Genomic DNA, 12553 nt, shown 5'->3' with positions numbered 1-12553 from the left:
CGATTCCGGTCGCCAGGCTGGCAACCGGCTCCCTACCTTCGGGCCGACTTGCCCCAGCGCTACCGCGTCCCTCCGTTTCTGCCGCGCTCCTCCGGGGTCCAGGCCTGCCCGGCAGCATGACAATGGCATCTCCCTCGTGGAGACGCCGCCGAGCCTCGTTTCAGCTCCTCCCCCTGCCCAGGAACGCGCGCACGCGCGCGAGGGGACAGCTTTTGTAGGTCCAGCACCAGGAGGTGCTGAACCGCCCACAATCTGACGTCAGACGCTGGCTCCCTATTTAAAGCCAGCTCAGTCTCTCCTACCTCGCCTTGCAACGAGGTCGCTCCTGTGAGTGCTTAGTTGCTTCCTGCTGGATCTTGCTTGCTCCTGCTGTTCCTTGGTTCCTGTTTGTTCCTGTGTTCCAGCGACGTTCCGGTCCTACCTTGTTCCAGTTTCCTTGTTTTGTTGTTCCCTGCGGCATCGTTCCAGTACTTCCAGCTTTCGCTTGTCTTCTGCCTGCCTCGACCACTGGACTTCTGCTCGTCTCGCTTGTCTTCTGCCTGCCTCGACCACTGGACTTCTGCTCGTCTCGCTTGTCTTCTGCCTGCCTCGACCACTGGACTTCAGCTCGTCTCGCTTGTCTTCTGCCTGCCTCGACCACTGGACTTCTGCTCGCCTCGCTTGTCTTCTGCCTGCCTCGACCTCCGAATTCCTGCCCGACTCTTCTGACTCCTACCTTCGGATCTCCTAAGTCCCAGCGACCCGGACCCCTATGGGCTCCTCCTGGGGGGGGTCTCGGGTTTCCAGGGTGAACTCTATCTTCGCTGCATCTGCCTTGTTCCGCCTACCGGCTCCTTTCCCATCGACCGGAGTGTGTTCTCCAGTCAGCCGGCCCAAGGATCCACGAATTCCGTTCTTCCCAACACCTTGCTCTTTTTTAGGTTTCTTGTAAATTACATTTTTAAGGCAATGTCTTCTCCTTTAAATATACACTGGAATTCTATTTTGAAATCCCCAAGGCACTGGCCCACCTCTGGATTTTCAAAGGGATACTCAAGAGGAGTTTCCTTTATTGATTTAGCTTGAAGATCCACAGGTAATAGGTACGGGTACCCACAAGCTAACAAGCATCACAGGAGAGGTTTAAAATTGTCTTCTCTCTCTCTACATATGAGCATTCAATTTCATTTACTTTTACCATCTTAATTTCATTTTATTTATTTAAGGCTTTTATATACCAATGTTCCTGTACTAGTACATATCACGTCGGTTTACATAGAACCAAAGTTGGAAAGTACATCAAACAAGAGGGTACAGATAACAGGGCTAATGATTTTAAATTTTAATGATTTCTATAATGTATCTCCTTTCGTGGCTTATTAGCCATTGCAAAGCAGATTACATTCAGCTACTGGAGGTATTTTCCAGTCCACAGCGGCCTTGGAATGGAAGCCTGCACCTTTGCAATGGTGGAGGAAGTGATTTACCCAAAGTCGCAAGCAGCATCAGCAGGATTTAATCCTGGTTTGTAGCCCACTGCTCTCATCACTAGGCTGCTGCTCTGCTTTCATGCTAGCATTGTCCTGCATCATATTATGTCACTTTTTCGCCTGTTTTTGTATGACACCGCCAGTGATTAACAGCAACCGTCAGAAAGCCACTTGAATAATTGCTGTATTTAAAAGGAAATCTGAATGTTCATGACAAAGTATCATGTCAGCTTCATTTCTTGGTAGCAAACACTACCATATACAGAATTTGAGGAATAAATCCCGTGCCTAGCATGTGTCATGGTTGTATTTTACTAGCGAATGGCATCATCATTTGTTTTAGTCTTCTAACTTTCACACCAACAGAAAATAAGATGATGCGTTATGCAATGGTTGCTTCCATCTTAAGGGCCTGGGATACGATTCTGAGGTTTTACTGCTATTTTCAACAATAAAGCAGAACAAAGAGGAAAGCTATACGAAATGTGTGGTATGTTAGAGAAAGTTTCTAATAGATCAGCCGGGAGAATGCCAACACAAAGCATTTTCTGACCTTCAAAGGTTCACAGTCAATTCAATAAATACATACCTGTTGTGGCACTTGTTTTAGTTGCAGGAGTTGTAGTGTAGTTTCCTGGAGTTGAAGTTGGAACAGTTACTTCAGAAGTAGAAGTAAGATGCGAAGAGGTAGGTTCAGTTTCAGAAGTGGTACTTAAGTATTGGGTGGTCCCTGTTGCTGAAGTACTGCTTTCCATAGTGGCACTTACTGGAGGTGAGGTACTAACAGGTTCTCCTGTAGCATTTGTAGTCATGTGTGAGCTGGTAAATACAGACTCAGAAGTTTCAATTGTTGGTCCCGTTGTGCTTAATGTTGAAGTAACTAATGTGCCTGTTGTAAGTTCTGGCGTTGATGCAGTAACAGGTGTTCCAGTTGAAAGAGTAATAGTGGATACCACGGCTGTCGATGTTTTTCCTGTTTGTGGCGTGGGCTGTGTTGTTGTGGTTATTGTACCACAGGGCACATGCTGGCAACATTGTATTTTGATCATATAGTCGTCGCACTTTCCTGATGTTTGCTGTCTGTTATAGCATGAGAGTCCAGAACTCTTACTACATTCCACTCGTTGTCCAACTTCTTCAATAGTAAGGTTGGGAAATCTTTGTGACCTGCATTCAACTTGCTTTGGTGTTTCGCATATTTTATGACCTTTATCGCTTATATTCTTAAATGTTTCAAATTCTCCTTTCTCATCTCCATCTTTAGGGGAGCTGACATTATACCATTCTGACCATGTGCAGTTTTCATAAAGACAGCCTGTAGTTGCTGACGGTAGATCAAAGAAAAAGATTAAAAAATGAGAATTTTAGAGAGTCCCATTTTAGCAGCAGTACTTCAATTTAAGATAAAGTTCTATACCGTATAATATTGAAAAGAGCCTCACCTATATCCATCAGCTCATTTCTCACATTGTATTTAGATTTGTAAGGGTTTCTTGTTCTGACCATTACCTTGGTCTGACCATTACCTTGGTATACATTGTGTAAACAATGTCAGGAGTTATTTTCTGGATTTTGCTTTTGGGTTCTGAGTATTGATTTTTTCATGGTCATTAGCACTTACATACATAAATCCCTGTATATCCACCCAAGTGAACCTTTCAAAATAGCCTTGGCGGGTATGCGCGTAAAAGTGTACGTGCAACACGACTCGGCGAATACCAAATAGGCATTCATGGGGAGGGAGGGAGTTTGGACAGGATTGGGATTTATGTACATTCTTTCAGTAAAAAAAGTATGTGGGTCATTCAATGTGTACAAAGTTACACCTGCACTCAGCCCAGTCTAACTTTCTGCGAGCATGAAGCAGGAGGTTCAAACACTCCGTTGAATTTTCAAAGCTTTTTTATGCGCATAATTCTGTTTTGAATATTTAAGAACAAATTTGCGCATAAAATATGGTCACAGAGATAGGATAGCAGGCTGCTTGAAAAGTACCCCCTGAAGCTTAACTGATCCAGTAAAATATATAGCATAAAACATTGAAAGAATGCACTAAATCGGGGTAACATTTTGTCATTTTATCTCGCTAAAGAAAGAATGCCTGTAGTGAAACACTATCAGTGTTTGCTTGTAATGTTTTCTGGTGTCTGCTTTCTTGCAGGGATCCAGTTGAAACTGAGAGCTAGCCAGCACTTAACTAGGTAGGTTTCTTACAACTGTTACAGTTCTGATGACTGTCACATCCAACATGGTATTTAGGGCCAGGTTCAAAGAGCAGCTAATTGCCCTGTAGCACTGTTTCCAGATCCTTCAGTACTTTTCTTCTACTGCCAAATTTATAGTTTAGTCTGAAGGAGATCTCTTCCAAAATGGCAGAAAAAATTACTCATGGCACATCTGCAGACATTTTTAAGGCAATGTCTTCTCCTTTAAATATACACTGGAATTCTATTTTGAAATCCCCAAGGCACTGGCCCACCTCTGGATTTTCAAAGGGATACTCAAGAGGAGTTTCCTTTATTGATTTAGCTTGAAGATCCACAGGTAATAGGTACGGGTACCCACAAGCTAACAAGCATCACAGGAGAGGTTTAAAATTGTCTTCTCTCTCTCTACATATGAGCATTCAATTTCATTTACTTTTACCATCTTAATTTCATTTTATTTATTTAAGGCTTTTATATACCAATGTTCCTGTACTAGTACATATCACGTCGGTTTACATAGAACCAAAGTTGGAAAGTACATCAAACAAGAGGGTACAGATAACAGGGCTAATGATTTTAAATTTTAATGATTTCTATAATGTATCTCCTTTCGTGGCTTATTAGCCATTGCAAAGCAGATTACATTCAGCTACTGGAGGTATTTTCCAGTCCACAGCGGCCTTGGAATGGAAGCCTGCACCTTTGCAATGGTGGAGGAAGTGATTTACCCAAAGTCGCAAGCAGCATCAGCAGGATTTAATCCTGGTTTGTAGCCCACTGCTCTCATCACTAGGCTGCTGCTCTGCTTTCATGCTAGCATTGTCCTGCATCATATTATGTCACTTTTTCGCCTGTTTTTGTATGACACCGCCAGTGATTAACAGCAACCGTCAGAAAGCCACTTGAATAATTGCTGTATTTAAAAGGAAATCTGAATGTTCATGACAAAGTATCATGTCAGCTTCATTTCTTGGTAGCAAACACTACCATATACAGAATTTGAGGAATAAATCCCGTGCCTAGCATGTGTCATGGTTGTATTTTACTAGCGAATGGCATCATCATTTGTTTTAGTCTTCTAACTTTCACACCAACAGAAAATAAGATGATGCGTTATGCAATGGTTGCTTCCATCTTAAGGGCCTGGGATACGATTCTGAGGTTTTACTGCTATTTTCAACAATAAAGCAGAACAAAGAGGAAAGCTATACGAAATGTGTGGTATGTTAGAGAAAGTTTCTAATAGATCAGCCGGGAGAATGCCAACACAAAGCATTTTCTGACCTTCAAAGGTTCACAGTCAATTCAATAAATACATACCTGTTGTGGCACTTGTTTTAGTTGCAGGAGTTGTAGTGTAGTTTCCTGGAGTTGAAGTTGGAACAGTTACTTCAGAAGTAGAAGTAAGATGCGAAGAGGTAGGTTCAGTTTCAGAAGTGGTACTTAAGTATTGGGTGGTCCCTGTTGCTGAAGTACTGCTTTCCATAGTGGCACTTACTGGAGGTGAGGTACTAACAGGTTCTCCTGTAGCATTTGTAGTCATGTGTGAGCTGGTAAATACAGACTCAGAAGTTTCAATTGTTGGTCCCGTTGTGCTTAATGGTGAAGTACCTAATGTGCCTGTTGTAAGTTCTGGCTTTGATGTAGTAACAGGTGGTCCAGTTGATTGTGGAATAGTGGATACTACAGATTGTTCACTCGGAGGAGGAGTAGGAAGACATGTATATACTGTCGTGATCACTAATCCATCGGTTCCACATGTTGTGTTTGTGCACATCCCATTCCCAGATTCAGAATGGTTGATTACATCTTCGTATTTATATATCCTCCCTTCATATTCACAGCGGCAAGCTGTAGATTGGAAGAGACAAAGTAGTGCAAGTAGGCATTTAAGAACATAAACATCTAAGAATCGTATACTCCTAAAACATAACTGCAATACCTTACCTGAATGTTCATAGATGCATTCTATGCCTTTGTGTGTGCATTCACTAATGAGAGAGAAAGAAAGAACAGTTGTAACATATTTATGATCTCAGATACATTATCATCTGTTGAATTTTTGGGGCTTATGGAAGTGGTACACTAATAGCTAGAGTTAGTGAAAAAATGTACTCTGTGTGTTCCACATTTTTAGGTTTCCACATAATTAGCTAATGTTTGTATACTTTTTTTGCATCAGCAACATTTTTCCCCTGCAAACCTTTTGCGTTCTATATTTTAATGAAGTTTTCTTTTTTTTTTTTTTTAAGGTAATATGGTGTGTATTTTCTAATACTTTGACTCTTGGTACAGTCTGCAAATGTTTTCAAATGAATCAAATCTATCAATTCTGAGAAGCAATATTAAGATTCAAGTTGTCATGAATAGTACAGTAGCGTAGCTGAGCATGGCAGAAAAGGACAAATCAACCCAGCCATTCTGCCCAGTTAATCCCACTCACACTGCTAAGGATATATTCCTACTGCCACATGTAAATGAACCCTTACTGGTGGTGGGAAGTGTGTTTAAGACCCAAGAGTACACAGACTAGCACTTACTCTCATGCTTCACTCACTATCCCTGGGTGGATTCTTTTTTTGTGGGGGAGGGAGGGAAGGAAGGTGTTATTTATAGCCCAAACAATGGTGTGTTGCTTACAGTGTGCATTGATAGTAGCTATTTCCCAAGGAGTGGGATTCTGGGACAAACCAGTCAGGACCAGGCTCTGGGTGTTTAATTCTTAATTTCTTACCAAATCAGTCAACTTTAATTTAAGTCCATTTGTCTATAAGATTGAAGCTACTTCTGGGCTGTTAGTACAGGTGTGTATTTTTCTTTAGGTAGGAGTCCTTTGTTTCAGGCATCTGAGCAGATCTTCCCATGGTGATTTTAAATTCTCAAAGCTCGCCCAGCAGGTAACTGGGAATCCTATTGAAGGGGTCCCCTCAAACACAGCAAAACAGACCTACCTGAATCCATCTCATTCTTGGGCACCTAAGCCTGTCCTGGTCCCATGGGATGGAGATCAGATTGGGGTCTCCTCATCTTGATCATTCTCCTTAATTCTGTTATAGGGGACTTCATGCAGAAAAAGTCAGAAAAAGGGGATCAGACTGCCTTAACTCTGCATCCCAGTAGGGAGGGGTGAGGCAGAAAAGACCTCACCCCCCCCAAAGCAATTGTCCAAAAATACTTTTTAAAGGTAAAGCTGGCTACATCTTCAGCCATCACAATCTCTCTAAGAGGGTGCTGTCACCGGGCTAGGGAGTAGAGTGGTGCTCACGGGTCTTCAGTCTTCTGGATTGAGAGCCCAAAAGGGAATCTTGCTCAAAAGCTATCTCTAATTAACAGAAGCAGCAGGGAGTGCTTGATGAGGAATCCCTTCAATATTAAGGCACAGGGTGGGGCTGGGAGCCATCACCAGAGAGTAGAAACAAGTCATCCTCGCTGTTACAAGGCTTTCTAAAACAGATTCCATCACTAAAATTGCTGGGCTAATTAAAGCGAGTCATCTGATCACAGCCCTCCAGGTTCGGAGGGATGGAGGGGGATGGAAGATTCTATGCAGGGACCTAGGACTAGCTAGGTTCCTGCATAGAACCCAAGGGGGTGCCACAAAAGATAGAAAGCCTTATACTTCTGGGCAAACATTGAAGTGTTACCAGAAAAGAGAAAAAAACCAATGCATGCAGAATTTCAAGATCCATAACCAAAAGAAAAAGCTAATTGAGATGGATAACTCTGGCATCAGTGGCACAACTGCAGAAGGAAAGAGTGAAGTGAATAACAAATCTCAACTAAAGTCTCATAAGGAGTACAGGAAAAGCAATAACCTTAAGGAGAGTACCTGGAAAGCTATGACCACAAATGCTCATAGTTTGGGAAATAAAATCCCAGATCTGCAGGCCCTAATGACAGAGGCAGAATTGGACATTGTTGCTATCACAGAGACATGGTTCACAGAATCTCATGATTGGGATATAGCAATACCAGGCTATAACTTATTAAGGAAGGACAGAGTGGATAGAAAAGGGGGAGGTGTGGCTCTTTATGTCAGAAATAATATCCAAGCATCTGAGCTGCAAGGAAGTTGGGGCAAGGAAGAAGCACTATGGGTCGACCTAAAAAAAGATGATGGAGCATCCATTTATATTGGAGTGGTTTACAGGCCTCCAAACCAAAAGGAAGAGCTGGACAGAGATCTGGTTGAAGACATCCATAAGATAGGTAAGAAGGGGGACGTGGTGATCGTTGGTGACTTTAATATGCCAAATGTAGACTGGAAAATCCCATCTGCAGAATCTAAAAATAGTAGAGCGATAGTGGATGCCATGCAAGTAACTTTGTTCAAACAAATGGTATTGGAACCCACGAGAGAAGGAACTATACTCGACTTAGTGCTCACTAATGGAGGTAATGTCTCTGATGTCAAGGTGGGCGCCCACCTCAGCACCAGTGATCATCAAACGGTATGGTTTAATATCACTAAAAGAATATGGAAAAGAAGCACAAAGACCAAAGTTTTACAGTTCAAAAACACGGACTTTGAGGAAATGGGGAAGTACCTAGAGGAAGATCTAAATGGATGGGAAAATGAGAGAGATGTGGATCAGCAGTGGACCAATCTAAAAAGGAGCAATCACCAAGGCAACTGCTCTATATGTTAGAAATGTAAAGAAAAGCAAAAGAAAAATGAAACCTATCTGGTTCTCAAAGGAGGTGGCTGACAAAATTAAAGCTAAAAGAACAGCATTCAAGAAATATAAAAGATCCCAAAGGGAGGAGCACAAAGAAGAATATTTGATTCAACTGAGGGAGACGAAGAAATTAATCAAGTTGGCAAAAAGTCAAGCGGAAGAGAGGATTGCCAAGGAGATAAAAAATGGTGACAAAACATTTTTCAGATACATCAGCGAAAAGAGAAAAGTCCAAAGTGGTATAGTGAAATTGAAAGGTGGAAATGATCAATGTGTGGAGAGAGATGAAGAAATGGCAGAAATATTAAACGAATACTTCAGCTCTGTGTTCACTAAAGAAGACCCTGGAGAAGGACCATCTCTACACAACAAGAAACTGGAGGGAAGTGGAATAGATGAAAATCCTTGTACAGTAGATAATGTATGGGAAGAGCTAAAGAATCTGAAAGTGGACAAAGCCATGGGGCCTGATGGGATTCATCCAAGGATACTGAGGGAGCTCAGAGATGTGCTGGCGGGTCCGCTGTGTGACCTGTTCAATAGATCCCTAGAAACGGGAGTGGTGCCGAGTGATTGGAGAAGAGCGGTGGTGGTCCCGCTTCACAAGAGTGGGAACAGAGAGGAGGCTGGTAACTACAGCCTCACTTCGGTGGTGGGAAAAGTAATGGAGTCACTGTTGAAAGAGAGAATAGTGAACTATCTACAGTCCGGAGAATTGTTGGACCAGAGGCAGCATGGATTCACCAGAGGAAGATCCTGTCAGACAAATCTGATTGACTTTTTTGACTGGGTAACCAAGGAATTGGATCGAGGAAGAACGCTCAATGTCATCTACTTGGATTTCAGCAAAGCTTTTGATACGGTTCCACACAGGAGACTGGTGAATAAAATGAGAAGCTTAGGAGTGAGTGCCGAGGTGGTGACCTGGATTGAAAACTGGTTGACGGACAGAAGACAATGCGTGATGGTAAATGGAACTTTCTCTGAAGAGAGAGCGGTTTTAAGTGGTGTACCGCAAGGATCGGTGTTGGGACCGGTCCTGTTCAATATCTTTGTGAGCGACATTGCGGATGGGATAGAAGGTAAGGTTTGTCTTTTTGCGGATGACACAAAGATCTGCAACAGAGTGGACATGCCGGAAGGAGTGGAGAGAATGAGACGGGATTTAAGGAAACTGGAAGAGTGGTCGAAGATATGGCAGCTGAGATTCAATGCCAAGAAGTGCAAAGTCGTGCATATGGGGAGTGGAAATCCGAATGAACTGTATTCGATGGGGGGGGGGAAAGGCTGATGTGCGCGGAGCAGGAGAGAGACCTTGGGGTGATAGTGTCTAATGATATGAAGTCTGCGAAACAATGCGACAAGGCGATAGCAAAAGCCAGAAGAATGCTGGGATGCAGAGAGAGAGGAATATCGAGTAAGAAAAGGGAAGTGATTATCCCCTTGTACAGGTCCTTGGTGAGGCCTCACCTGGAGTACTGTGTTCAGTTCTGGAGACGTATCTACAAAGAGACAAGGACAAGATGGAAGTGGTACAGAGAAGGGCGACCAGGAAGGTGGAGGGTCTTCATAGGATGACATACGAGGAGAGATTGAAGAATCTAAATATGTACACCCTGGAGGAAAGGAGGAGCAGGGGTGATATGATTCAGACTTTCAGATACTTGAAAAACTTTAATGATCCAAAGACAACGACAAACCTTTTCTGTCAGAAAAAAATCAGCAGAACCAGAGGTCACGAGCTGAGGCTCCAGGGAGGAAGACCAAGAACCAATGCCAGGAAGTATTTCTTCACGGAAAGGGTGGTAGATGCCTAGAATGCCCTTCCGGAGGAAGTGGTGAAGTCTAAAACTGTGAACGACTTCAAAGGGGCGTGGGATAAACACTGTGGATCCATCAAGTCTAGAGGGCGTGAATAAAGTGGAGGCAGCAAAACACTGCACGGAGCGGCAGTCGCCACAGAGGCATTCAAACACTGCACAGAGCGGCAGTAGCCACAGAGGCATTCACGGAGCGGGATGCCAGTGGCCAGTAGTTAGTGTTCCACCTTCACGGAGCGGAAGGATGGAGGGCTGCTATCTCCAAAAAAAAAATTTTAAAAAATTAAAAAAAATAAAAAATAAAAACAGGGGTGGGTAAGAGTATGGGGCAAGGGGGTGGCCTGCTTGTAACAGCAGTTGCTACCCCTAATTGAGCTGGATGTCACTTGGATGCAGATACGGAGCTGCTCTCTAAATTGATGGTGGGGTGGAGGGGAATTAGGGCTGGAGGGTACTGGAAGCCAATAGTAACAGGTGGGAGAGAGAAAAAGGGAAAAAAAACGGATAAAGTGCGTAGCTTGCTGGGCAGACTTGATGGGCCGTTTGGTCTTCTTCTGCCGACATTTCTATGTTTCTATGTAAGAGTTGAAGCGCCCCTCGTGGCATATTGTTTAAAAGAAACTCACAGATTTCAATAGCTCAGATTTTTTTTTTTGTTATAGACATAGTAGAAAACATTCTCAGAGAGAGCAACGCTGGATTCACAAATTGGGCAGTTTAGAACCTGATGGATTAAATGCATGTAGAGAATGGGGACATTTTTTGTGATTTTTTTAAGGTCATACAAGTTTGAATTAACTTCTGTTGAAATAAGGCGATGGAATTTGGAATTTGATGGACAATCACATAAGATATCTCAAATGTTCTTTTGTTTTGGTTTTCTCCAATTTTTCCATCTTGTTTTCCCTTTGTTTGAATAACATCTGACCAATAGGTCTGTTTCATGTGGCAAAATGTGATTGGATCATTTCTTATTAAAAGAACGAATGAAGGGCTGATCATGGCATTCAGCCATCTTGTTCAAGTCAGATAGACGTCAGCATCCCAACAAAATGTTTGATGTTTAAGTCTGCATGTTTTAGGTTAGTCTTTATAATGTTTTTTGAAAAGGGAAATCTCAGTATGCTCATTATTTTGTTCCATTTATTGTCCCATCAATGTAGACTAACATTGAAGGCTGCTCCCTGAAGCAGCCCATTTGGGCAAAACGCTCAGCGTCGGGTTAAAACTTTTGAACCACATAATTATCTTGAGATTCCAGAACAAATTATCAAGCTAAATGTACTTTCATAATATTCTGCTGTACATTGATGTGAGCATTCAGAGAAGCTTTCACTTCCAGCACATTGCAAATATGAGCACAAGCAAATCTATTTAGCACCAAGCAGCAAGATACAAAAATGAATAATTAAAAAAATATAGAACAGATCTACTTCTAACTTTGCTGCTTTCATGAAATATGGGGGATTTTTATGACTAATGATTTTGCACTTTAATCATTTCATAAGTGGTATGCTTTAGAACTGGCATCTGAAGTATTTTTCCTCCGCATTTACAAGTGTGAGTTGTATGTCCATAGACACAATTGTTTTTATGGTGTCTCTATAATCACCATTGTGCTTTTCATTCTCTTCTGGGTATCGTTTGATACATAATTTAAATAACTACCAATATTAATGTGGCTGTGGCCCGATCATCTAGTCTAAGAGGGCATCTGCATAATATGTCAGGCACATGCAGCTATATAAGCACCTGCATTTCTGCTAGGATTTCTAGTTATTTCTGTACTGGCAGTCTGCCATACAGACCCAGCTGCTAGCTTAATTCTATCATCACAGCATAAATTAAATAGCTACCATAATCTGCATAGCCTGTCAGACATAACAAAACATGTCCCTATTCTATACATGCATTTAATCCATCAGGTTCTAAACTGCCCAATTTATGAATCCAGCGTGGCTCTCTCTGAACATTTTTTCTACTATGTCTATAACAAAAAAAAATCTGAGCTGTTGAAATCTGTGAGTTTCTTTTAAACAATATGCCACGACGAGTGAGATAAATTTGCAGAGGATACAAAATTGTTCAGAGTAGTTAAATCACAAACAGATTGTGATAAATTGCAGGAAGATCTTGTGAGACTGGAAAATTGGGCATCAAAATGGCAGATGAATTTTAATGTGGATAAGTGCAAGGTGATGCATATAGGGAAAAATAACCCATGCTATAGTTAAACAATGTTAGGTTCCATATTAGGTGCTACAACCCAATAAATATAGGCGTCATAGTGGATAACACATTGAAATCGTCGGTTCAGTGTGCTGCGGCAGTCAAAAAAGCAAACAGAATGTTGGGAATTATTAGAAAGGGAATGGTGA

At 42.1% G+C, this 12553-nt stretch overlaps 1 protein-coding gene across 1 annotated transcript in view; it reads right to left on the bottom strand.

The window, feature by feature from the left end:
• The window catches only part of LOC115079483 (mucin-5B-like), a 289301-nt gene that overhangs the window by 55914 nt on the left and 220834 nt on the right, over positions 1–12553 (bottom strand). Inside the window, exons 28-30 of the mRNA XM_029583107.1 lie at positions 5624–5667; positions 4997–5527; positions 2059–2793 (exon numbers count right to left, since the gene is read on the bottom strand). Coding sequence (XP_029438967.1) covers positions 2059–2793; positions 4997–5527; positions 5624–5667 — 1310 coding nt within the window. The remainder of the gene's footprint in view (positions 1–2058; positions 2794–4996; positions 5528–5623; positions 5668–12553) is intronic.

This window comes from Rhinatrema bivittatum, chromosome 17, assembly GCF_901001135.1.
Source record: "Rhinatrema bivittatum chromosome 17, aRhiBiv1.1, whole genome shotgun sequence".
NCBI classification, from domain to species: domain Eukaryota; kingdom Metazoa; phylum Chordata; class Amphibia; order Gymnophiona; family Rhinatrematidae; genus Rhinatrema; species Rhinatrema bivittatum.
The sequence above is the reverse complement of the archived record's forward strand: the minus strand, read 5'-3'. Positions and strand labels throughout refer to the sequence as shown.